Consider the following 27,975-nt stretch of genomic DNA (forward strand, 5'->3'; position numbering starts at 1 on the left):
TAAACAGCAGATACAGTCACTTCCTGTTTCCCTCTGCTCCGGGCCGAGGGAAAACGAAAGTGAAACGTCATAGCTGCAGGCGTCATCACATGACCCTGTGCTACGATGGCAACCACCTAAAGTCATGTCATCACACATGACTTCCGGTGGGGGCGGCGGTAAGTGAAAATCTTCACCGTGCGTATATACATCTCCCTGCCAGACTTTGGCAGCGAGATGTAAGGGGTTAATGTTATGGGTGGAATGAGATTCCACTCGTAACATGTAGGCACACATGTCAGCTGTTGAAAACAGCTGATGCGTGCCGATCCACGCTGCCTGCCTGTGGCAGGGGGCGGGGCTTAACGGGACACGCTCCATGACGGATATATCCGTCCATGGTTGTGAAGGGGTTAAAAAGCTGATCTACTTTTGCAGCTGAAAAAGGCATCCTCAAAAAACGCAGCAAAAACGGTGTGAATGTAGCCTTAGATTATAGGACATATCATAACTTTCCCAAATTCCTATGAATAAATATTCAGCACATTCTGCATTGCACTACTGTCCTTAATTTATTATATATTTTAGGAGTGTGCATTTTATACCGACTCCACCAAAATGAGCTCCGACTCCACAGCCCTCGTTATAAGACAAATTTATAGAACCCACTGCCAATTAAACCCTAAGGCGAGTGATTCGGGTGTATTATATGGACTCGCTACAGGCCTAAGCTCAAAGGACCGCGCCAATATTCATGTTATGACAAGTCTGATGTTCTAAAAGTAAAATCCAACACAATTGTTAAAAGTATAATTATCTGTATTCATCTACATAGCAAAATATCTGTTGACAGTTTCACAATCCATTAGAAAAACTTTAAACCGACAAAATGAGTGAAACAAAAATGGAAATTCAGTAGGACCTTAAGACTTTCTCAAATAGAACCTTCTAACAGAATTATACAGCTTTTAGACTGCAAAATACAGAAAAGAAAAAATGGCTCCGGACTCTAATAAAAGGCTTGTTCCAACGAGCAGTCTGATGCCTACAAAGCCCCTGAAGCAGCATTTCTGGCCAAACAGGACATCAGTACAGTGTTGTGACTATTGGGGTCATTGATCTACAAGGCTTTAACTCTCCGCAGTTGTAGGCAATGGGACCATGCAACTACAGTGCTTTCCATGTAAACAAAGAGGCAATCAGCCAAGGTGATCAATGACCCCAATGGTTGTAGGATATTACTGTGGCCACCACATTAACACTTGCCCCATGTTAGCATGGCATTACTGCGGCAAAGTTTTACTCGCTCTCCTACACCTTCTCTTAACGCCAGATAAATGGACGGATTCACAGGTTAAGCATCTTCCTTCACTGGCAGACCCCACAGAACAGGGGTAATGTCCAACAGGAACGGGAATGACTGCTGATTCAGATCACAGGAATATTGCTGGGTGCAGACCAGGGCTACCCCGGGCTCACAGGCTACTGAACACTTCCTTCCTTTTATTCCAGTCCATTGTCGGTGCCTTTTTTTGGGAACGCTTTTGGTGGGCTCGCTCCTTGGCCAAGGCCAGTGACATGTTAAGATCAAGGGTTTCAGCTGGAGGCCCGGGATCAATGCTGGGTGCTGGGTCAGACTCAGGCTCCTAGGAAAAAAATATTAATGTCTTAATTTTACATTAACAGCTGATGTTTGTACTAAAAACAAAATAGAGACGAGATGACCTTGTTATACAGAGAAGTAACAAAGCCATCAAGGTGAAACAAAAGGTATACACACACAGGGGTGAGACAGGAGGCAGAACTGTTCCCAATACACGAGGATCCTGTAATAGGGGCAAGGAAAGGCTCAGCTGCCCCCAATACCTGTTCTCAATAGCCCCCCCAGGACTGGTTTCAGCAGTCTCATCTACTGTTTAGTTTGCATTTTAAAGGGGTTGCCCTGTACTTTCTACAGATTGTCTATCCTAAGGAACGGTCATCACCAGATCGGTGGGGTACGACACCCAGCACCCTTACCGATCAGCTTTTTTGTGTCGGTGGCAACCAGATGTGATAAATTGGGGAGAGGAACAGCACAGCCCTAAACTGAATAATGTCTAATATTATATATATATATATTTGGACATTATTTTTATTATATTATATATATATATATATATATATATATATATATATATATATATATACACACATATATACACACACACAGCACATCTGCCCCTATTGCAATGAATGGGAATGGATCTCCATTTCTCTATTGAGCTATGAAACTTGGAGCTTCCGTCAGGCCCCATAAACATTACATTGATCGGGGGGGGGGGGGGGGGGAGGCTGCTCACAGCTTCTCTATTGATCATTAGTGGTGCTAACAATCAGATATTCATCTTGTGGGTCATACAATGACTGATAACAGTCTGAAACGAGTTTGTGTTAACTTGGATGTTTTTGGCCATTCTATTTTTTTCACTTTTTTCCCCCATATGGATTGTACATTTTTAATGTTGTCACAATAAAATGTCTATTTATGGATCTTGGATGCCGGATTACCTTCTTTATGGATTACTCTTAGGCGGGCTTTGCACACTAAGACATCGCAGGCCGATGCTGCGATGCCGAGTGCGATAGTGCCCGCCCCCGTCGCAGCAGCGATATGTGGTGATAGCTGGCGTAGCGAAAGTTATCGCTACGCCAGCTTCACACACACACTCACCTGCCGTGCGACGTCCCTGTGGCCGGCGACCCGCCTCCTTGTTAAGGGGGCGGGTCGTGCGGCGTCACTGCGACGTCACACGGCAGGCGGCCAATCAGAGCGGAGGGGCGGAGATGAGCGGGATATAAACATCCTGCCCACCTCCTTCCTTCCGCATATCCTACGGAAGCCGCAGTGAGGCCGGTAGGAGATGTTCCTCGCTCCTGCGACTTCACACACAGCGATGTGTGCTGCCGCAGGAGCGAGGAACAACATCGGACCGTCGCGTCAGCGTAATCATGGATTACGCCGACGCTGCACCGATGATACGATTACGACGCTTTTGCGCTCGTTAATCGTATCATCCAGCCTTTACACACTGCGATGTCGCATGCGATGCCGGAAGTGCGTAATTTTCAATTTGACCCCACCGACATCGCACCTGCGATGTCGCAGTGTGCAAAGTGCCCCTTAGTCTACCCAAGCTGAATCCACTGCACAGTTCCACGGATGGGTGAACTGACTGAATCTGTTTCTACGTGGATTTATGGTTTCCATTTTTTGGATACCGCAAGGTGCCCATATAACCAGATATATGTTAATTGATGTCCTGCTGACATACATTTGACCAGTATGCTTCAGAACTCTGCAGTCCAAATGTGTTTTAAAGCAATTGTGAAATTAATTTATAATCCATTTGCTGGGAGTTAGTAGAGCAGTGTACACTAAGTAAATGGAATGGGCACAAGCAAACTAAAGGGTACTTTACACGCTGCGACATCGCTAACGATTTATAGTCGGGGTCACGGTTTGTGACGCACATCCGGCGTAGTTAGCGACATCGCAGTGCGTGACACATACGTACAACCTTCAACGATCGCAAAAGTGGTAAAAATCGTTGGTGTTGAGAGGTCATTCAAACACCAAATATCGTTGTCTGGTGAGTAGTGATGTTCGTCGTTCCTGCGGCAGCACACATCGCTGTGTGTGACACCGCAGGAATGAGGAACCTCACCGTACCTGCGGCCGCCGGCAATGAGGAAGGAAGGTGGGCGGGAAGTTCGGCCCGCTCATCTCCGCTCCTCCTCTGCTATTGGGCGGCCGCTTAGTGCCGTCGCTATGACGTTGAACGAACCGCCCCCTTAGAAAAGAGGCGGTTCACCGGACACCGCAACGTCGCTAGGCAGGCAAGTGTGTGTGTGTGACAGCTATTGGCGCACAACCGACGGGGGCGGGTACACTTGCTAACGATATCGCAGCGTGTAAAGTACCCTTAAGGGTATGGTGTCAACGATTAGTTTTCCTGGCGTTCTGGACGTAAATTTTCTTGTGGAGATGGTGGTGTCCTTTGCGGGAGAATGCGTTGTACATTCCCACAATCAGGATTACTGACAGTGTATTTTCGCTGTATTATCCCTCTTATAACATTAGCGCCTGCACAAGAATAAAATGGATTTGCGGTGGCTCGGAAACCTGCGCAGCAGATCAGTTTATGCAGCATTTAAGAGAATCACAGTGGGCAGGAAATTTCTATTATATAATAATAGAAACATTTATTCACTTATATAGTGCAATTCCACAGCGCTTTACATAAATCAACACTCAGTGTGGAAGAAAACCAGAGTACCCAGAGGAAACCCACACAAACACTGGGAGAACATACAAACTCCTTGCAGATTGTGTTCTTGGTGGGATTTGAACTCAGGACTGAGTGGCTAACCACTAAGGCTAAGTTCACATTTACGCTAAAATCTATCAGTCACAATCCGCTGCTCTTGTAAACAGCGGAATCCGTTTAGCGGATTCCGTTGCTCCCATAGACTTGTATGAGCAGCGGATTGTGACTGATGATGCTGTGTTGCACCCTCCGCCCGACTGATCAGTCGTGGAACGACTGACCGCCGGGCAGGGGGAACGCAGCATGTAACGTTTTTTGAGCAGCGAGATCCGTCGGATTTCGCTGCGCATGCTCTCTGGCTCCCTGCACACGTCACCAGCTTTGGTTGGTTACCCGATATTTACCCTGGTTACGGTGCAAGGAGCCAGCGCTAAGCGGTGTAGGCCCGTAACCAAGGTAAATATCGGGTAACCAAGGTAAACATCGGGTGCTTTGCTGTTACCCGATATTTAGGCTGGTTACGTGTGCAGGGAGGCCGACACCTCCCCGCTCGGCCCCGCCCCCTCCCGCACTCCGCACATGTATGTACACACACACACACACACACACACACACACACCTGTCCCCAGCCATGCAGACAAGCACTGCCACTGACACCCTCGTCTGGCCCCGCCCCCCGCTCGGCTCCGCCCCCTCCCGCACTTTGCATGTGCACACACATACATACATACATACATACATACACACACTCACTCACAGATACACTCACCTGTCCCCAGCCATGCAGACCGCAGCACTTCCACTGACATCCTCAGCGCCTGGCCCCGCCCCCCGCTCGGCTCTGCCCCCGAACTCCGCCCCCCGCACACAACGGAATCCGACAAAGAATTCTGTTCTTTGTCATCCGTTGTACAGCGTTGAACAGCGCATCAGTCACATGCGTCAAGCGACGCATGTGACTGATACAAATCAACGGAAATGTGAACGTAGCCTAAGCCACCGTGCCAATTCCACCACTGCTTGTACTGTACAAAGCAGTGTTTTGGATACAGCAAAAACATGCAAAGTTCAAAACGCTGCTAAAACAAATTATGGACACGGGTCCTAAAGCTTTAGTCCCACAAGAAAATTTGGAACCACGGGAGTTGCGATTAGTGGGCCGTCAATAGTCAAACCTCCGAAGGTCATGCATTTATCCACAAAACAGGTGATAAAGGCACTAAGCGGAAATGATTACAACATACATCTTCCCAGTTACCTTTTCGCTCTTTTGTGAGGGCGACATATCTAGTGGCAGAGGCTCCGGAGAGGACACAGGGGAGTCTCTTGAAACATCATTCTCCAAATGCACATCAGCCTGTTCCTCCTGAAACGCAAGAAAGTACTGACGTTTAAAGGGCTTACTCCCCTCCTAAAACAAAAGAACTTGGGCATTGCGGGGTGAAGGGGAGGGATTGGCCTCTTGGCATCAACCGTGCCGGCATGGGAGGGATGTGCATTTATTTCATTTTGCTCGAGGGACTATTACATTTAAGAAGGGGTTGTCCAAGTACTCTATAACCCCTTTAAAAGGGAACCTGTCACCAGTTTTTTGCCCTATAAGCTGCAGCCACCACTGGGCTCTTATATACAGTATTCTAACATGCTGTATATAAGAGCCCAGGCCGCTGTGTAGAACGTAAAACAAACTTATAATACTTACCTAAACTGCTCACTTCGGTGGATGTGGCTCAGATGAGAGTCTTCGTCCTCCGGTGCCGCCTCTTTCAGCCATCTTTGTTGCCACCTATGATCCTCCTGAAGCTGCAGTGCAAGACGCATCCGAAGTAATACACACTCACCAGCATTCAGGTCCTGCGCAGGCGCACTTTGATCTGCCTTACTCAGGGCAGATCAAAGTATTGTAGTGCGCCTGCGCGGGACCGGCGAATGTGTATGGCGTAGACGCGTCATGCACACAGGCTTCAGAAGGAGGACGAAGATGGCCAAAAGGAGGCGACGGCACTGGAGAACGAAGACGCCCATCTGACCCAACTCCACCGCAGCGACCGGTTTAAGTGATTTTTTTACATTCTACACAGCGGCCTAGGATCTTATATACAGCATGTTAGAATGCTGTATATAAAAGTCCACTGGTGGGGGCCACAGCTTATACGGCAAAAAACTGATGACTGGTTCCCTTTAACAATCACATGTATGGTTAAGAAATAACAGTGCAGATATAAGGGACTCCGTTACCTTTTCAATGTCTCCATTGGCAACTTTTTCTGGCAAAGGACCTAGAAAATACAACATTGTTAAAAATCCAAAATGTAAATAATTCTAACCACAATAAAAAAAATTAAAGGTTATTATTATGGGACTATGGCACAATAGTTTATTTTTTGTAACTACTGTACAGTAAAGCATGAGAAGTGATGATGTGAGACCCAGAGGCTAATTTAGTTCTCCAGTTAGGGCCACATTCTTTGTAATACGCTCCTGAAGTGTATGGTTACCTCTGTACAGCGCTATGGACTATGATGGCACTTTAGTCGGCATGCTTGTATAGTTATTTGTATTCTCCAATAAAAATTCTGATCAAAGGAAGGTTGAAAAGCATTACCATGGACTGGGATTAGTGTGACCCAGGAGGGAGAAAAGTAATAGAGGAAATTTAAATCTCTCCAAACAAGCCAACATTGTGGGAGGCATGTCAGGAAGGGCTCAGATCAAAGCTCCGAGCAAACTGCTAGATGAGCAAATTGCTGGACGGCTTCATACAGCCCCCACATGGAACAGAACTTACAGTTCAGACTCATTCCCTATAATCCAGCTAAGCAGATTGGAGACGAGAGGAGGGAGCAAGGATCAACCCCTCACAATCCCATCTTACTCACCTGTCAAGTGCTCCCGTCCAGGGGTGACATGGCATTCCTGGAAGTATTTGTCCGTCTCTGGATCCACCACAAGAAGGGTGGTCTCCTCACCCCCGGATTTGATGGCACTCACCACATCAGTATGCTGCTTTCCCAACATGCTCTCCCCATTGACCTGAATGAAACAAAAGGCACATTAGTACTGCATGACCGCTGCCACTTTACCCTGACAACCATTTAGAGGGTCTTTAAACAGTGTTCTCCACTTCTTTGAAGGGTCTCTTGACAATATTCAGATAAGGTTGTAGTACGTGTTCAATGGCCCTCCAGTGCCATTACAGGGAAGGTTAGTGTCTGCTAAAATCAATTGTATTTAAAGGGGTTGTCCAGTCTAAAGTCATAAGTCTCCAGTCACATTGTCTACTAATGGCCGGATCTCAGCCTGAAACACCGCTACACTAGAGATCCAAGGCTTCCTTTAGAAGCGGAGAAGTAGATCTGATCTAGTCTGAGATGTAAGGGGTTAAAGCGAGAGGTGCAGATGTCTGGAGCTCACATCCAAAACACTCAGCTTCAAAATGAACACATAATGGCTTCTGTAGCTGTTTTATTGTCCAGACATCATAAAACTATAAAGTTTGTGGTCTGGTTAATCCATAGTAACAAATTAAAGGGAATCTGTCACCACTTTTTTGGCCTATAAGCTGAAGCCACCACTGGGCTCTTATATACAGCATGTTAGAAGGCTGTATATAAGAGCCCAGGCCGCTGTGAACATAAAAAAAACAAAACACTTTATAATACTTGCCTAACGGTCACGTGGTTGACCATAAGGGAGTCTCAGTTCTCCGGTGCCTCCTCTTTCGGCCATCTTTGTCCTTCTTCTGAAGCTTGTGTCCATGACGCGGCTACGTCATACACTTGCCGATCCTGCGCAGGCGCACTACAATACTTTGATCTGCCCTGCTCAAGTTAGATTAAAGTGCACCTGCTCAGGACCTGAATCCGGTGAGTGTGTATGATGTCGGACCAGTCATGTACCGCAGCTAGAGAAGGAGAACAAAGATGGCCATAAGGAGGTGGCGCCGGCACCGGACAACAGACGCCCATAAGGCCCACTGCGCGACCGTTAAGTATTATAAAGTGTATAAAGCGGCCTGGGCTCTTATATACAGCATGTTAGAATGCTGTATATAAGAGCCCGGTGGTGGCTGCAGCTTATAGGCCAAAAAAGTGGCAACAGGTTCCCTTAAGTTAAAGAGGTTTTCCTGGCTGAGGACAAAACTTTGCAGTTACTCTATGCCGGCCAAATTACTCAGCATTCCCACTTTCACATAGAATGATTATAGCATAAAAACAGCCCACTGTTCCAATTCTGCAGTCACAGACAACCCCTTCAATATTTCACTTATGCCATGCAGTTAACATCAAGAGGGGAAACAAAAAAATAAATAAATAATTATGTAGATATAACCTAATGCACAACAGTGAGCACACCCCTCTTATTTGTGAATATTTTAGTATATCTTTTCATGGAATGCTGGAGATATGTCACATGTCAGTGTACAGCTTGTATAAGTGTAAATTTGATGTATCCTCTAAATAACTCACCACACAGCCATTAATGTCTAAACCGCTGGCAAAAGTGAGTACACGCCTAAGTGAAAATGGCCAAATTGTGAACAAAGTATGATTTTGTGTGACCACTTACTTTCAAGCACTGCCTTGTCACGCGAGTTCATTTGAGCTTCACAGAAGCAACTGGAATACTCTTCCACCACCTCCGTGATGTCGTCATGGAGGTTGGATGTTCAAGACCTTGCGCTCCTCCACCTTCCGTTCGAGGAGGCCCCACAGATGCTCAATAGGGTTTAGGTCTGGAGACATGCTTTGCTAGTTCAGCACCTTTACTCTCAGTTTCTTTAGCAAGACTGTAGGAATCTTGGAGGTGTGTGTGGTTATTATGTTGGAATACTGCCTTGCAGGGCCTAGCTTCTGAATGGGAGGGGGTAGGGAAATCATGCTCTGCTTCAGTATGTCATAGTACATTGGCCCTCAATGAACATAGCTAGTAGCACTCATGCAGCCCTAAACCATGACCCTTCCTCCACCATGCTTAACTGTAGGCAAGACACATTAGTCTGTACTCCTCGCTTGGTTGCTGAAACACACTAAAATTTATTTTGGTCTCATCAAACCACAGGATGTAGTTCCAGTATTCCATGTCCTTAGTCTGCTTGTCTTTCTTGTGCATCATCTTTAGAAGAGACTTCCTTCTCGGACAACAGCCATGCAGACAAAATGATGCAGTGTATATGGTCTGAGCACTGAGGCCGATTCCCCCCCCCCCCCACACTCCTGTACCCTCTGCAGCAATACTGGCAGCACTCAAACATTTATTTTGAAAAGACAACCTCTGGATATGACAGAGCACGTGCACTAAGCATCTTTGGTCAACCATGGCAAGGTCTGGTCTAAATGAAGCCTGTCTTGTTAAACTACTGTATGGTCTTGGCCACCATGCTGCAGCTCAGTTTCAGGGTGTTGACAATCTTCTAGCTGAGGCCATCTTTACGTTGAGCAACAATTTTATTCAGATTCTCAGAATTCTTTGCCATGAGGTGCCATGTTAAACTTTGTGACCAGTATAAGAGTGTGTGAGCGATAACACCAAGTGTAACACACCTGCCCCCCCATTCACACCTGAAACCTTGTGACTGCTACATGATACTGGGGAGGGAAAAAAGTCTAATTGGGCACAAGTTGGCCATTTTCATTTAGGGGTGTACTCACTTTTGTTGCCTGCAGTTTAGACATGAATAGCTGTGTTTTATGCTATTTAGAGGGCACACCAATTGTACCCTGTTATACAAGCTGTACACTGGCTACTGTACATTGTGTCAGTGTCATTCAGTGTTGTCCCATGAAATGAGAAATGAGAACACACACTCACACTCACACACACTCACACACACTCACACACACTCACACACACTCACACACACTCACACACACTCACACACACTCACACACACTCACACACACTCACACACACTCACACACACTCACACACACTCACACACACTCACACACACTCACACACACTCACACACACTCACACACACTCACACACACTCACACACACTCACACACACTCACACACACTCACACACACTCACACACACTCACACACACTCACACACACTCACACACACTCACACACACTCACACACACTCACACACACTCACACACACTCACACACACTCACACACACTCACACACACTCACACACACTCACACACACTCACACACACTCACACACACTCACACACACTCACACACACTCACACACACTCACACACACTCACACACACTCACACACACTCACACACACTCACACACACTCACACACACTCACACACACTCACACACTCACACACTCACACACTCACACACTCACACACTCACACACTCACACACTCACACACTCACACACTCACACACTCACACACTCACACACTCACACACTCACGTGTTGCCACCATTTATATTAATTCGAAAACACTTATATTAGCAAGTCAGCTGATATCCTCCATCACTACATAGCTAAAGAACAGCAGTCTAGTAAGTCACTAGAAAACGACCATACCTCCAATATACGATCTTTCGGAAGAAGCCCGGACCGCTCAGCTGGGGAGTCAGGATCAACGGCTCGGACATACTGCCCTGGATGATTCTTGTCACTGTGGAGATTGAATCCATACCCTCCGGAGCTCTTCTTCATGACACACAGCCTGGGACGTCCTTCACTCTGAAGTGAGAAACTTAAATTCATACTGTCCACATTTATGTATATTTATCAAGGTTGGCACCAAACAGTTGGAAAATTATTAAGCACCACCCAAGCAAATAAGATTACGATGAAGGCAAGGTCCCTCAGAGGTCACACCCTCAGCGTCGGACTTGGATCACTGCCATCAACAGGGCATAAAGACTTTTATGCCAGCCATACTCTTGCCTGCATGCCGAGACATGCCACACAAATCCGTTTCATTCTGTATTGGCAGCTTAGACCTGAGCATAACTGACATTAGAATGGTAACCATCAGAGGATGCACGAGTAGTGTGCCCACATTATACATACAGAACAAAACTTCTCTTATCTCCAGCCTGCACATCGGACGCAGGAGGATTATTAGTCACCTGGCAGCTAAAGAGGAAGTGCTGCAGCCACCAAGACAGTGACAGCTGGGTGGAGGACACAGCGGCACAGAACATGCACAGCGATAAAGGTACATACAGGCGCAGATCAGAAAAACACACACCTACCTATATGTGTGTGCACGTGCATGTAGACACACACCTATATGTGTGCGTGCATGTAGATATATACACACACACACACACACACACACACACACAACCTACCTATATATGTGCGTGCATGTAGATACATACACACGTAGATCACAAATACATATACACACGTAGATAACACACACACACCTACCTATTTGTGTGTGCGTGCATGTAGACACACACACACACACACACACACACACACACACACAATTTATCAGCATCCACATGTGGACTATAGGCAGCATCAATTTGAGAAATGGCCTATAGTCCCAGGCAGACTTTTTAGACAGGGACCTAACTAGTCTGGTGTAATCCCCCAGCCATCTAGGGTCTGCCCACATAGATCTACTTACAGACCCCTCCCTACGAGCACATATGGGAGAGGCCTGTCAATCAACTGGAGGAGTTGTACAGGAAGAAACCGGCCAGGGACGGCATCGGATTAGTCAGGTCCCCCCTTATAGTCCATCACCGGGTTCTCCCTGCACGGCTCTAGTTGATGGGTCTCTCCCATGTGTATGTAGGGAGAGATCGGTCAGCTGGTGCTCTGTGCGGAGAGGCCAGCTGGGAGTTGAATGTATATAGTCTGCCAATAGCTTATCACACAATTTTTTCCTGAAACCCTGCAATGTTTCAAAGGAAACCATTACCTGGCTGCAATTGCACAGCCTGGCTCAGATTCATGCCACCTGTGGAAGGATCCCATTAAGATATGGTAGATTATTGCCCTATACTTTGCCCACTTGCGTATGTGCAAGGGAGCGAAGGAAGATTACTCATGAGTCACCCGACTGATAGCCGCCATGAGCAGCAGGTGTTGTGCACTTCATGAGAATAGGACAGAAGAGTGGTACCTGGCACTTGGAAATCCAACAAGGCAGATCTCTATAGACAAGACATCACTTTCTCCGCTCATATACAAATGCAGAAGTCCACAATCACACAGAGTGGGTGATAAATACAGAAGTGGTGACAGAAGTGGTGCCTGGGTTTCCATTATACTTCTCCGATTGTTCCACTTCTGGTTTTAGCTTACAAATACTGAGGTAAAAATCTCAAATACTCCACATGTGCACGGGGCCTAAGGCCATGTGCCCACAGGAGATCGGACCCGTGGACTTTTCTGCAGGTATTTCCACAGGTTCTCGCAGCAACTCCCCGGAATCCGCAGCTATCCATTGCTGTGGTAACTCTGCGGAATTGTTGGGGTAAACCTGCGGAAATCGTGCAGCTTTTGTGCGGAAGTCAGGTCTCCATCTCCATAGTGGAAAGGCGGGAATTCCGTAGATATTTCCACATTAATAATGGACATGCAGTTATGTGCGGCTGTGGGAGATCCGCAGCATATTCCGCATCCGCAAATACCGCAGCATTGCTACGGCACTCCCCAAATCTCATAGGATAACATGGGGAGTGTCTGTACTTACGTAAAGCCGCGGATTTATCTGGAAAATCTGCGGGTTTTCCGCAAAAAAAAAAATCAGCAGTTACTTTCTCCCATGGGCATATTGAGATGAATGGTGAGAGTAGGGAAAGGTGCAAGATGAGGATCAGGTCGTTGAAATCCCAATGCCTGATGAGCACAGCAGAGGCTTACTTCTAAATGAAGACACAAACATTGGGCAGAGTCCAGCGTCCATGTGTATGGAATGTGAGACATTGCAGACAGCAATCACGTGTATGGCAGCCACAATGGAGGCCGACTACTTAGTGCTGTCTACATCATACCCATTATCAATCATATGGGCAAACCCTTCACATTGTTATACACTGCATAGTTTTCTTCCATGTAGAAGCTGATGACCCCAGTCTGTACACTGGGGCCCCATGAAGGTGACAGTGCACCCTGTACACCGCTAGGGTCTGAACCCTTGACCTTTCACCTCACTCATTCTGCACAGTCAGAACTGAATACCTAGGCCTTGTACAACTTCCTATATATTACCAAGAATGGCAGAGACAATACTAGCTACCGTAAGTGTGGAAGTGGCAGAAGAAAGAAAACCCCCAAAATAGACTCACCTTTTCAGTAATCGATGCAGTGGGTTCTTTAACAATCTGGAAAAAGACATTAAAGAGGTGGTCACCAGTTAATATGAATTATACAGATAAATTAGCAATATCTTAGGTTTATATGAATTATTATTGCAGCAATGAGGATTTATGGCATGTCATTACATCATGTGCCGCCATTATATGCTCACAGTGTATAGCAGATACATAATTAGCAGGGTGCTGGAGGACACTGCTCAGATACTGACCCCTCTGCTGGATTCCAGGCCTTGGCATAGTGATGATCTGCTCAATTAACAGAAGCCTATACAAACCAAGGTGCAGCAGTATAAACACTAAACTTGTGAGCAGGTCATTTTTATAGAATATACTTTGAGATCGATTAATATGGGATTCCATATATGTGGAGGTAATGGGAACTAGATTTAAAGCTGCCAGAGGGGGAAGTAGACTGACTGGCACTTGAAACAATCAACCTTTTTGATCAAGACTGGTGTCATACACCAGTGTTCATGGAGTAACAGATGGAACAGGATGAACCTAATTCATTAAAGGGACTATGTCACCAGGTTTTTGCTCCCCTATCTGAGCAGCAAAATGTAAAGACAGAGACCCCGATTCCAGTGATGTGTCACTTACTGAACTGCTTGCTGTCATTTTGATAAAATCAATGTTTTTTTTCTGCTGCAGATCTACAGAGCTCATGAATACACTGGACTACCTGGCAACAGGCCAAGTAGTCCTGTAATGATAATCTACTACTGATTAAACAGTGATTTTTATCAAAACTGCACTAAGTGTATCCTAACCAGCCTCTTTACCCCTATGGGAATAGACTATAGAGCCCCTAGTAAATCCCCAGAAAAGCTTTCTGGAGATTCCATCGTCCAAGAGGGGTGAGTGGGGGGGAATAAAAGGTAACGTGCTGCAATGAGGAGCAAACAGGGATTTTTTTACGTGAATCTGATTTATGGGATAACCCCCTTATGTAGCTACTACAAAATTCATGAACTGAATATGATATTCAGCTTTATGATACCGTACAGTGGTGCCTATAAAACGTTCCCTTGAAGCCCTCCATGAGGGGGTCTGACTGATGTAGCAGATAGGAATAACGTTTGGAACACCATTCTAAGTCCGAACTGGGTGCAAAAACCTAAAAAAACACTATGGGGAGATAAGGTATGCACACCAGTGACTATGGAAGGGGAATACATGGAATAGCAGAAACTGCTGTGTGAATACTGACTTGAAAAATCCAATAGCTATATGTAAGAATGAAATGTGAAAAATGGAATCTGCATTACTGCCATGAACATATGAATCAAGAGAAATTTAGCTACTGAATTGATCAATGCAATAGAGCCCCAACACTACGCCAAAGTATTTCTCTACGTTGGGGTCCCTAGCTTGTGTGTGTCCTCTCATGCAATTAAAAAAAAAAACTTACCGTGTATGGGACGCTGAGACCCAGGCTATTTATGCGTATGATATGGATTGGCAATAGGTGTGGTGGGGAGGGTTCACAAACGAAAAAATATAACCCATAGTGATTTTTTTTAGGTTTTTGCACCCAGTTCGGACTTAGAATGGTGTTCCAAACGTTATTTCTTATTTGTTAGTAGTTTTTCGTTTGTGAACCCTCCCCATACACACCTATTGCCAATCCACATCGTATATATAGCCTGGGTCTCAGCTTCCCATACACGGTAAGTTTTTTAACTGCATGAGAGGACACACACAAGCTAGGGACCCCAACGTAGAGAAATACTTTGGCGTAGTGTTGGGGCTCTATTGCATTGATCAATTAAGTAGCTAAATTTCTCTTGATTCATATATTCATGGCAGTAATGCAGATTCCATTTTTCACATATTCACTCTTGCATATAGCTATTGAATTTTTCATGTCAGTATTCACACAGCAGTTCCTGCTATTTCATGTATTCCCCTTACATAGTCACTGCTGACTGATGTAGCAGAGCTGAGCTTATGTAAGCAGTAGCCCTGCACCATACTGTAGCCCCCCCACTTACACTGTCCAGTCTCCACTCCCCTAGACTTTAGGGAGGGTGGTAAGCAGAGACTCCAATTACTTAGGCCCCATTGTAAATTTACAGAATGCCATTCATTTCTAGCAATTCTCATGTCCTTTCTGCACATAAAGAAAACATTTACACTGTAGTCCTTACCCTTCCTTAACTCATGAAGTAACTATTCTGAGCGCAGTGTCAGTGCCTTGGCTCAGCTCTGACAATGGGGGGTGGGGGTCTGCAGGAAGGAAATCACCAAACAATCTGGACAGAAGGGCAACCTGCTAAATCTCAAAGCCGGCGGGTGACAAGAGGATGGAGATCTGCAGTTGTCACCCAGTGCACGCATGAGCTGTTGCCGAGCGACAGGGGCAGATTTCTGCCCTAAGACAGGACAAACTCCTCTGTAGACATCATGATCCCTGGTTTCTACTCTGTCAGAAGCAGCCATTGTAAAGGTTGTGTCTGGTAAAAAGCCCCAAAACCTAATATGTCTGAAGTTTGGTGTGGTGGCAATACAGTGTTTTATTCCCCAAGGATGACAATCTGTATGGAAAATGGCTGACAGAACTACAGCAGGTGTCACCCCAACTTATAGGCGTAGGGGGGAGACTGGTTTGGTAAGGGATCATTCAGACGACCGTTCCGTTTGTCCTGGTCAGTTCCTGTTTTTTTGCGGACCTACTGACAGGACCTTGTTTTCAATGCCTTTTGTGCATGATCAGATGCCACAGAAGCACCTCAGTGTGCATCCGATCCTACAAAAAAAAACAAAAAAAAAAAAAACATCAGATGCCGTATGTCCGTTCCGTTATTATGGAACATGTCCTATTCTGTTCCGTAATTGCAGACCGTGACTCAATACAAGTCAATGGGCCCACGTAAATCCCTGGAAGCTGCATAGAAGCAGTTCCGTGTGGCTTCTGTTGGGTGCTCATGCAGTCTGAACTGCTCCCGCCTCAGCTGCCCGCCCTGCAGCGTGTCAGCAGCTGCCATCAGGAGGTTAGCTCAGATCATTACCTGTGGTGAAGAAGTCAGCTGCCCTCCTGACATCAGCGCTCGCCACTGACTTCCATGCCCGCCGCGTTCTCACATCAAGTCTCACAGGCGGCCCGAGAATGACGTCACAGGCCGCTCGCGATACTTCACTTGTGAGCGCTGCGGACAATGGAAGTCACGGACGAGCGCTGACGTCAGGAGTGCAGCTGCGTTCATTACCCAGGTAACGTAGCTCGCTAACCTCATGACATCGGCGCTTGTCATGCCCTGCAGGGACCTGGGCTCGCCTCATGAGTCACTGCACTGCTCTCCTAGCAATGGGGAACATTCTGTTCTTCACTGACTGGGACAGTGACTATAGTATGGATCGTCGTGGGACCCTCTTATTGTATTATGCGGGACCGGATTTGATTTTTCTTTCCAATAAATTGGTGACAGGGAATGTGTTGGGGAGTGTTTTTTCAAAGAAAAATTTGTCTTTTCTTTTTTTTACTGACTGGGTTAGTGATATTTGGTATCTGATAGACGCCAATAACCTCTGGGCTTGATGCCAGGTGACATTATACAGCTGGTATCAACCCAATATATTGCCACTGCACCTGGACAGTCGGGAAGAGCTGGGTAAAGTCAAGAGACTCTCGCATCTAATGGATGTGTCAATTCCGGGCGGCTGCTGGCTGATATCTCTAAAGCAGGTAAAATTGTGCATTATGATGAGTTATTGGACTGAAGAGGCCTATATATACGGTTCTTGCACAGGGGCCTCTACCCTGCACACCCACACTGTGTGCATCCACACTAGCCGATTACCCAGTAATGGGCTAGTGTGGCTGCACACCAAGTCACCGTGATCCATCACCATTGGTGGCCATTATTTTTGTTTGGTTTTCGGTTACTATTACAGAACTGATGAGAATGTTGCACAAATCCACTGAACTTCCTCCGATGGGAAGGTCACGAGCACTTTCCTAAACTCAAAGCATAAAACATTATTCAGACAGAGATCGTTCGTGCCAATCATCATACATAAAGATGTGCTCTATACGGGGATAGTTCGTGCCGACCATCATACATAAAGACGTACGCTGTATAGGGATAGGTAGTGCCGACCATCATACATAATAGCGTCAATATATGATAAGTGGCACGAACCATCACACATCATCCATACAAAGATAAGCAATGACGCCATCTGTACAGGGATAGATAGTGCTGCCCATCATACATAAAGGTGTTGTTGTCCTATGGGGATTCGCTGTGCCGGCCATCATACATGAAGACGTCATCCTATAGGGATAAGCAGCGCTATCCATCATACATAAAGAAGTCATCCTATAGGGATACGTTGTGCCACATATCAGACATAGATGTTGTCCCTATAGTGATTCGCTGTGCTGCCATCATACATAGACGTTGTCCTATAGGGATACGCTGTGCTGCTCATCATACATAAAGAGGTCACCCCTAGAGGAATAAGCAGTGCCATCTATCATACATAAAAAGAGGTCGTCCCTATAAGGATACGCTGTGCCGCCGATCATACATAACCCTCATCCTACAGGGATAAGCAGTGTCATCCATCATACATAAAGACACCGCCCTATAGGGATAAGCAGAGCCATCCATCATACTTAAACCTCATCCTACTGGATAAGCAGTGCCATCAATCATACATAGACATTGTCGTATCTCTAGGGATTCGCTATGCCGGCCATCCTACACGAAGCCATCGTCCCTATAGGGATTCGCTATGCCGGCCATCCTACATGAAGCCATCGTCCCTATAGGGATTCGCTATGCCGGCCATCCTACATGAAGCCATCGTCCCTATAGGGATTCGCTATGCCGGCCATCCTACACGAAGCCATCGTCCCTATAGGGATTCGCTATGCCGGCCATCCTACATGAAGCCATCGTCCCTATAGGGATTCGCTATGCCGGCCATCCTACATGAAGGCATCGTCCCTATAGGGATTCGCTATGCCGGCCATCCTACATGAAGGCATCGTCCCTACAGGGATTCGCTATGCCGGCCATCCTACATGAAGGCATCGTCCCTACAGGGATTCGCTATGCCGGCCATCCTACATGAACATGAAGGCATCGTCCCTCTAGGGATTCGCTATGCCGGCCATCCTACATGAAGCCATCGTCCCTATAGGGATTCGCTATGCCGGCCATCCTACATGAAGCCATCGTCCCTATAGGGATTCGCTATGCCGGCCATCCTACATGAAGGCATCGTCCCTACAGGGATTCGCTATGCCGGCCATCCTACATGAACATGAAGGCATCGTCCCTCTAGGGATTCGCTATGCCGGCCATCCTACATGAAGCCATCGTCCCTCTAGGGATTCGCTATGGTGGCCATCCTACATGAAGCCATCGTCCCTCTAGGGATTCGCTATGCCGGCCATCCTACATGAAGCCATCGTCCCTCTAGGGATTCGCTATGCCGGCCATCCTACATGAAGGCATCGTCCCTCTAGGGATTCGCTATGCCGGCCATCCTACATGAAGGCATCGTCCCTCTAGGGATTCGCTATGCCGGCCATCCTACATGAAGGCATCGTCCCTCTAGGGATTCGCTATGCCGGTTATCCTACATGAAGCCATCGTCCCTCTAGGGATTCGCTATGCCGGCCATCCTACATGAAGCCATCGTCCCTCTAGGGATTCGCTATGCCGGCCATCCTACATGAAGCCATCGTCCCTCTAGGGATTCGCTATGCCGGCCATCCTACATGAAGCCATCGTCCCTCTAGGGATTCGCTATGCCGGCCATCCTACATGAAGCCATCGTCCCTCTAGGGATTCGCTATGCTGGCCATCCTACATGAAGCCATCGTCCCTCTAGGGATTCGCTATGCCGGCCATCCTACATGAAGCCATCGTCCCTATGGGGATTCGCTATGCCGGCCATCCTACATGAAGCCATCGTCCCTCTAGGGATTCGCTATGCCGGCCATCCTACATGAAGGCATCATCCCTGTAGGGTTTCGCTGTGCTGCTAACCATACGTATGGCCATAACGGATGCAGACAGCCCCTTTGTACACTGACATTGTGGGAACAGAAAGTGACAGAAGGCGAGTGTCACAGAAGTGGGAGTGCAGCCATTGATGACGTCACCCGCCCACAGCCGCCTATAGCGGGGATACCCCGAAATACCGCATATACCTGGGGGGGCTCCGCACTCTGCTCCTCGGACCCCTCCACCTCCAGGATGAGCCCCTCTGTGGCCGCCCGGATCTTGCCGACCACCTGCTGATGGCCGAGCTCCCGCACATCCTCCCCGCACACCCGGATCAGCCGATCCCCCGCCCGGAGCCCGGACTTCTCGGCGGTGGAGCCCGGCTCCACAAGTCTCACAAACTGTCCCGGCCGGCTCTTCTCGCTGTGCAGGTGGAAGCCGTAGCCCCCGGGCCCCTTCTCCAGGACGCACGTCCGCTCCGCAGACATTCTCCTGCCGCTACCTTACTCTACTGTCCCGAAACTCTTCGGAGAACGTCACTTATAACAGCGGAGGGACAACTTTCTAGACTGACAGCAAGCTCCACCAATCAGCGGCCCGGGAGAATGCAATGTGGGCTTCTAATTGGAGGAGAAAGTCAAAGTAAGTGATCATGCAAATAAAGGAAAGTGTGAGCCGCACCCACTTCTTGTTTAATCGCCGCAAATCACTCACATGACCCTGATTATTACCAGGACCTCGTGACACCGGCCGTGCGCTGCCCATAGGCTGTCACCGCATGCACCTGCTGGACCTGTCATCCGGTGTGCGGGGCGTGCACGCTATTGCTCCCTGATAGCAGCCATAATAGCATAGCCCCAATGTGTATTTTATGCCAAGGCAGTACAGTAACCTCCCCTAGTTCTTTACATGAGTCCACACTGAATACTGCTCCCAGTGACGCCCACTAATGTTCCCACACAGTATAGTGGCCCCCACAGTGCTCCCCATACAGTAAGAAGCTCCCACAGACCCTGTTCACATAGGATACTGCCCCCACAGACCCTGTTCACATAGGATGCTGCCCCCACAGACCCTGTTCACATAGGATACTGCCCCCACAGACCCTGTTCACATAGGATACTGCCCCCACAGACCCTGTTCACATAGGATATTGCCCCCACAGACCCTGTTCACATAGGATACTGCCCCCACAGACCCTGTTCACATAGGATGCTGCCCCCACAGACCCTGTTCACATAGGATACTGCCCCCACAGACCCTGTTCACATAGGATACTGCCCCCACAGACCCTGTTCACATAGGATAATGCCCCCACAGACCCTGTTCACATAGGATACTGCCCCCACAGACCCTGTTCACATAGGACACTGCCCCCACAGACCCTGTTCACATAGGATGCTGCCCCCACAGACCCTGTTCACATAGGATACTGCCCCCACAGACCCTGTTCACATAGGATACTGCCCCCACAGACCCTGTTCACATAGGATAATGCCCCCACAGACCCTGTTCACATAGGATACTGCCCCCACAGACCCTGTTCACATAGGACACTGCCCCCACAGACCCTGTTCACATAGGATGCTGCCCCCACAGACCCTGTTCACATAGGATGCTGCCCCCACAGACCCTGTTCACATAGGATACTGCCCCCACAGACCCTGTTCACATAGGATAATGCCCCCACAGACCCTGTTCACATAGGACACTGCCCCCACAGACCCTGTTCACATAGGATACTGCCCCCACAGACCCTGTTCACATAGGATACTGCCCCCACAGACCCTGTTCACATAGGATAATGCCCCCACAGACCCTGTTCACATAGGATACTGCCCCCACAGACCCTGTTCACATAGGATTCTGCCCCCACAGACCCTGTTCACATAGGACACTGCCCCCACAGACCCTGTTCACATAGGATGCTGCCCCCACAGACCCTGTTCACATAGGACACTGCCCCCACAGACCCTGTTCACATAGGATACTGCCCCCACAGACCCTGTTCACATAGGATACTGCCCCCACAGACCCTGTTCACATAGGATAATGCCCCCACAGACCCTGTTCACATAGGATACTGCCCCCACAGACCCTGTTCACATAGGATTCTGCCCCCACAGACCCTGTTCACATAGGACACTGCCCCCACAGACCCTGTTCACATAGGATACTGCCCCCACAGACCCTGTTCACATAGGATAATGCCCCCACAGACCCTGTTCACATAGGATGCTGCCCCCACAGACCCTGTTCACATAGGATACTGCCCCCACAGACCCTGTTCACATAGGATGCTGCCCCCACAGACCCTGTTCACATAGGATACTGCCCCCACAGACCCTGTTCACATAGGACACTGCCCCCACAGACCCTGTTCACATAGGATAATGCCCCCACAGACCCTGTTCACATAGGATACTGCCCCCACAGACCCTGTTCACATAGGATACTGCCCCCACAGACCCTGTTCACATAGGATACTGCCCCCACAGACCCTGTTCACATAGGATATTGCCCCCACAGACCCTGTTCACATAGGATGCTGCCCCCACAGACCCTGTTCACATAGGATACTGCCCCCACAGACCCTGTTCACATAGGATAATGCCCCCACAGACCCTGTTCACATAGGACACTGCCCCCACAGACCCTGTTCACATAGGATACTGCCCCCACAGACCCTGTTCACATAGGATACTGCCCCCACAGACCCTGTTCACATAGGATAATGCCCCCACAGACCCTGTTCACATAGGATACTGCCCCCACAGACCCTGTTCACATAGGATTCTGCCCCCACAGACCCTGTTCACATAGGACACTGCCCCCACAGACCCTGTTCACATAGGATGCTGCCCCCACAGACCCTGTTCACATAGGACACTGCCCCCACAGACCCTGTTCACATAGGATACTGCCCCCACAGACCCTGTTCACATAGGATACTGCCCCCACAGACCCTGTTCACATAGGATAATGCCCCCACAGACCCTGTTCACATAGGATACTGCCCCCACAGACCCTGTTCACATAGGATTCTGCCCCCACAGACCCTGTTCACATAGGACACTGCCCCCACAGACCCTGTTCACATAGGATACTGCCCCCACAGACCCTGTTCACATAGGATAATGCCCCCACAGACCCTGTTCACATAGGATTCTGCCCCCACAGACCCTGTTCACATAGGATACTGCCCCCACAGACCCTGTTCACATAGGATGCTGCCCCCACAGACCCTGTTCACATAGGATACTGCCCCCACAGACCCTGTTCACATAGGACACTGCCCCCACAGACCCTGTTCACATAGGATAATGCCCCCACAGACCCTGTTCACATAGGATACTGCCCCCACAGACCCTGTTCACATAGGATACTGCCCCCACAGACCCTGTTCACATAGGATACTGCCCCCACAGACCCTGTTCACATAGGATATTGCCCCCACAGACCCTGTTCACATAGGATGCTGCCCCCACAGACCCTGTTCACATAGGATACTGCCCCCACAGACCCTGTTCACATAGGACACTGCCCCCACAGACCCTGTTCACATAGGATAATGCCCCCACAGACCCTGTTCACATAGGATACTGCCCCCACAGACCCTGTTCACATAGGATACTGCCCCCACAGACCCTGTTCACATAGGATACTGCCCCCACAGACCCTGTTCACATAGGATATTGCCCCCACAGACCCTGTTCACATAGGACACTGCCCCCACAGACCCTGTTCACATAGGATACTGCCCCCACAGACCCTGTTCACATAGGATACTGCCCCCACAGACCCTGTTCACATAGGATACTGCCCCCACAGACCCTGTTCACATAGGATACTGCCCCCACAGATCCTGTTCACATAGGACACTGCCCCCACAGACCCTGTTCACATACGACACTGCCCCCACAGACCCTGTTCACATAGGACACTGCCCCCACAGACCCTGTTCACATAGGACACTGCCCCCACAGACCCTGTTCACATAGGACACTGCCCCCACAGACCCTGTTCACATAGGATACTGCCCCCACAGACCCTGTTCACATAGGACACTGCCCCCACAGACCCTGTTCACATAGGACACTGCCCCCACAGACCCTGTTCACATAGGACACTGCCCCCACAGACCCTGTTCACATAGGACACTGCCCCCACAGACCCTGTTCACATAGGATACTGCCCCCACAGACCCTGTTCACATAGGACACTGCCCCCACAGATCCTGTTCACATAGGATACTGCCCCCACAGACCCTCTTCACATAGGATACTGCCCCCACAGACCCTCTTCACATAGGATACTGCCCCCACAGACCCTGTTCACATAGGACACTGCCCCCACAGATCCTGTTCACATAGGATAATGCCCCCACAGACCCTCTTCACATAGGACACTGCCCCCACAGACCCTGTTCACATAGGATACTACCCCCACAGACCCTGTTCACATAGGATACTGCCCCCACAGACCCTGTTCACATAGGACACTGCCCCCACAGACCCTCTTCACATAGGACACTGCCCCCACAGACCCTGTTCACATAGGATACTGCCCCTACAGACCCTGTTCACATAGGATACTGCCCCCACAGACCCTGTTCACATAGGATACTGCCCCCATAGACCCTGTTCACATAGGATACTGCCCCCACAGACCCTGTTCACATAGGATACTGCCCCTACAGACCCTGTTCACATAGGACACTGCCCCCACAGACCCTCTTCACATAGGACACTGCCCCCACAGACCCTGTTCACATAGGATAATGCCCCCACAGACCCTGTTCACATAGGACACTGCCCCCACAGACCCTGTTCACATAGGATACTGCCCCCACAGACCCTGTTCACATAGGATACTGCCCCCACAGACCCTGTTCACATAGGATAATGCCCCCACAGACCCTGTTCACATAGGATACTGCCCCCACAGACCCTGTTCACATAGGATTCTGCCCCCACAGACCCTGTTCACATAGGACGCTGCCCCCACAGACCCTGTTCACATAGGATGCTGCCCCCACAGACCCTGTTCACATAGGACACTGCCCCCACAGACCCTGTTCACATAGGATACTGCCCCCACAGACCCTGTTCACATAGGATACTGCCCCCACAGACCCTGTTCACATAGGATAATGCCCCCACAGACCCTGTTCACATAGGATACTGCCCCCACAGACCCTGTTCACATAGGATTCTGCCCCCACAGACCCTGTTCACATAGGACACTGCCCCCACAGACCCTGTTCACATAGGATACTGCCCCCACAGACCCTGTTCACATAGGATAATGCCCCCACAGACCCTGTTCACATAGGATGCTGCCCCCACAGACCCTGTTCACATAGGATACTGCCCCCACAGACCCTGTTCACATAGGATGCTGCCCCCACAGACCCTGTTCACATAGGATACTGCCCCCACAGACCCTGTTCACATAGGACACTGCCCCCACAGACCCTGTTCACATAGGATAATGCCCCCACAGACCCTGTTCACATAGGATACTGCCCCCACAGACCCTGTTCACATAGGATACTGCCCCCACAGACCCTGTTCACATAGGATACTGCCCCCACAGACCCTGTTCACATAGGATGTTGCCCCCACAGACCCTGTTCACATAGGATGCTGCCCCCACAGACCCTGTTCACATAGGATACTGCCCCCACAGACCCTGTTCACATAGGACACTGCCCCCACAGACCCTGTTCACATAGGATAATGCCCCCACAGACCCTGTTCACATAGGATACTGCCCCCACAGACCCTGTTCACATAGGATACTGCCCCCACAGACCCTGTTCACATAGGATACTGCCCCCACAGACCCTGTTCACATAGGATATTGCCCCCACAGACCCTGTTCACATAGGACACTGCCCCCACAGACCCTGTTCACATAGGATACTGCCCCCACAGACCCTGTTCACATAGGATACTGCCCCCACAGACCCTGTTCACATAGGATACTGCCCCCACAGACCCTGTTCACATAGGATACTGCCCCCACAGATCCTGTTCACATAGGACACTGCCCCCACAGACCCTGTTCACATACGACACTGCCCCCACAGACCCTGTTCACATAGGACACTGCCCCCACAGACCCTGTTCACATAGGACACTGCCCCCACAAACCCTGTTCACATAGGACACTGCCCCCACAGACCCTGTTCACATAGGATACTGCCCCCACAGACCCTGTTCACATAGGATACTGCCCCCACAGACCCTGTTCACATAGGACACTGCCCCCACAGACCCTGTTCACATAGGACACTGCCCCCACAGACCCTGTTCACATAGGACACTGCCCCCACAGACCCTGTTCACATAGGACACTGCCCCCACAGACCCTGTTCACATAGGATACTGCCCCCACAGACCCTGTTCACATAGGACACTGCCCCCACAGATCCTGTTCACATAGGATACTGCCCCCACAGACCCTCTTCACATAGGATACTGCCCCCACAGACCCTCTTCACATAGGATACTGCCCCCACAGACCCTGTTCACATAGGACACTGCCCCCACAGATCCTGTTCACATAGGATAATGCCCCCACAGACCCTCTTCACATAGGACACTGCCCCCACAGACCCTGTTCACATAGGATACTGCCCCCACAGACCCTGTTCACATAGGATACTGCCCCCACAGACCCTGTTCACATAGGACACTGCCCCCACAGACCCTCTTCACATAGGACACTGCCCCCACAGACCCTGTTCACATAGGATACTGCCCCTACAGACCCTGTTGTGACGGGGTGTACATCAGAGCAAAGAGAGACAACAGGCCGAGGATGATCCAACAGGTTTACTAACAGGAATACAAGAACAGCACACGATAAGTCCACGTAAAACAGATTCGGGGGCCCTTCCCGACAATCCTCGGACCGGATAACAAAGCAAATGTCCTTACAGTAGTCCAAAGAGTTCCACACAATCCCACGGGCCGCCACACAGGCCTAGCTCCGTCCGTGTCCACAGCCACCCAGGCTGGGGCTCCTGCTCTCTTCAAGTTTTAGCTCACTCTGAAGTTACAAAAAGGGGAATGCATTGTCTGTGCTCCTTGACCAGCCCACCATGTTCAGGGGGTGGGGGTCACACATCCTATCATCAATGGTTTGGTCCATCACAGGGCTCCGATATGTCTGCCAGCCACAGTAGATGAAGGGATCCCCTGCTGTGCAGAACAATGACTATTCCTTCACTGGCCAATTCAATTACAGATTAGATACACAACTCTGGAAAGAAGAGGACAGGCTATTTACATAATCACATTAGATGCCAAGACTACAATTGTATGAGAGAGACACATTGAGATCAGTAGCTCCCCCAAGGAAATACATGAATTACAACTAATACAACCAGGGAAATATGCATATCATGACATAGTATCACAGCATATACAGTGAGAGGGTAAATTACATCTTCACAATCCCTCCCCCTCCCAACTTGTGTACGTACTAGGGACCTCTACAGGTCACTGGTTAAGTACACACAGGCAGAGCGTTACTTACATGTGGCTTCATGCAGCCACGAATTGGCATCGTAGCTCTCCCACATCATTGCCCAGGAGAACAGCTGCAGGCAGACCACCCATCACCCCAACCACACATCGCCTGACCCCAAAACCAAAGTTCAGATCCACAGTGGCTGTGGGAATAGTCCTCCATTGTCCACCAGCCAGTTCAATAACAATCCCAGGTCCTCTATGGATTGCCTCAGGCCGAACCACTCGGGGATCAGCCAGTGTGAGGAAAGCACCCGAGTCACAAAATCCAACAAGTCTCTGTCCATCCAGCACAACCTCCTGCAAGTGCTTACCTCGATGAGCAGAAGTCGTCATAACTGCGGGTCGCACCCCGTAAACTCCTGGTGGTGCAACATGGGGGGCTGAGTCACTAGGCCAGTCCTCACATAACGGTGCCACATCTTCCTCCATGGCACTGGGCTGTAAATAATTAACAATCCGATTGGGTGCAGGATCAGTCCTCATTTGAACAGCTGGGCAGGAGACTTGCCGATGCCCTGGCTGTCCACATTGATAGCATCTGAGCTGGGTCTCCCTCCATCCAAGGCGTCCTCTTGGGTAAGGGGTAGGGGAACTTGGAGGCCGGCTCCCACCTGAAGGTGCTGTAGGGGTTTGAGGATGATTCCTCCATGGCCTGGCTGGGCATGAGGCCTGCAAATGCCCGGGATGCCTACAAACATAACACCTGCGCTCTGTTACTTCCTCTCCCCGGCGTATTCCAGAAAGTGCAGTAGAAGCAACTGGAGGCACATTAACACGGGTATCAACATGTGGTGGCTTAGAGGAACGGGGAACAATGGGGACAGAATAACTGGGGGCATCCGGTGTTGTGGAGCTGTTAGGCGTCTCTCCATCCTCCAACAGAACCCTCCACTGAGGCTTGATGGT

At 49.2% G+C, this 27,975-nt stretch overlaps 1 protein-coding gene across 1 annotated transcript; it reads right to left on the reverse strand.

Moving 5' to 3' along the window:
- Positions 1-777: 777 nt before the first annotated feature.
- Positions 778-20,055, reverse strand: NHERF1 (NHERF family PDZ scaffold protein 1). Its single transcript, XM_075349665.1, has 7 exons — positions 19,732-20,055; positions 13,533-13,568; positions 10,798-10,959; positions 7,169-7,322; positions 6,528-6,568; positions 5,548-5,655; positions 778-1,625 (listed from the first exon to the last, which is right to left on the reverse strand). The coding sequence occupies exons 1-7, from the start codon at positions 20,011-20,013 to the stop codon at positions 1,455-1,457; spliced, it is 954 nt and encodes a 317-aa protein (XP_075205780.1). The 5' UTR covers positions 20,014-20,055; the 3' UTR covers positions 778-1,454.
- Positions 20,056-27,975: the final 7,920 nt, after the last annotated feature.

Source organism: Anomaloglossus baeobatrachus, chromosome 5 (genome assembly GCF_048569485.1).
Source record: "Anomaloglossus baeobatrachus isolate aAnoBae1 chromosome 5, aAnoBae1.hap1, whole genome shotgun sequence".
Classification (NCBI taxonomy): domain Eukaryota; kingdom Metazoa; phylum Chordata; class Amphibia; order Anura; family Aromobatidae; genus Anomaloglossus; species Anomaloglossus baeobatrachus.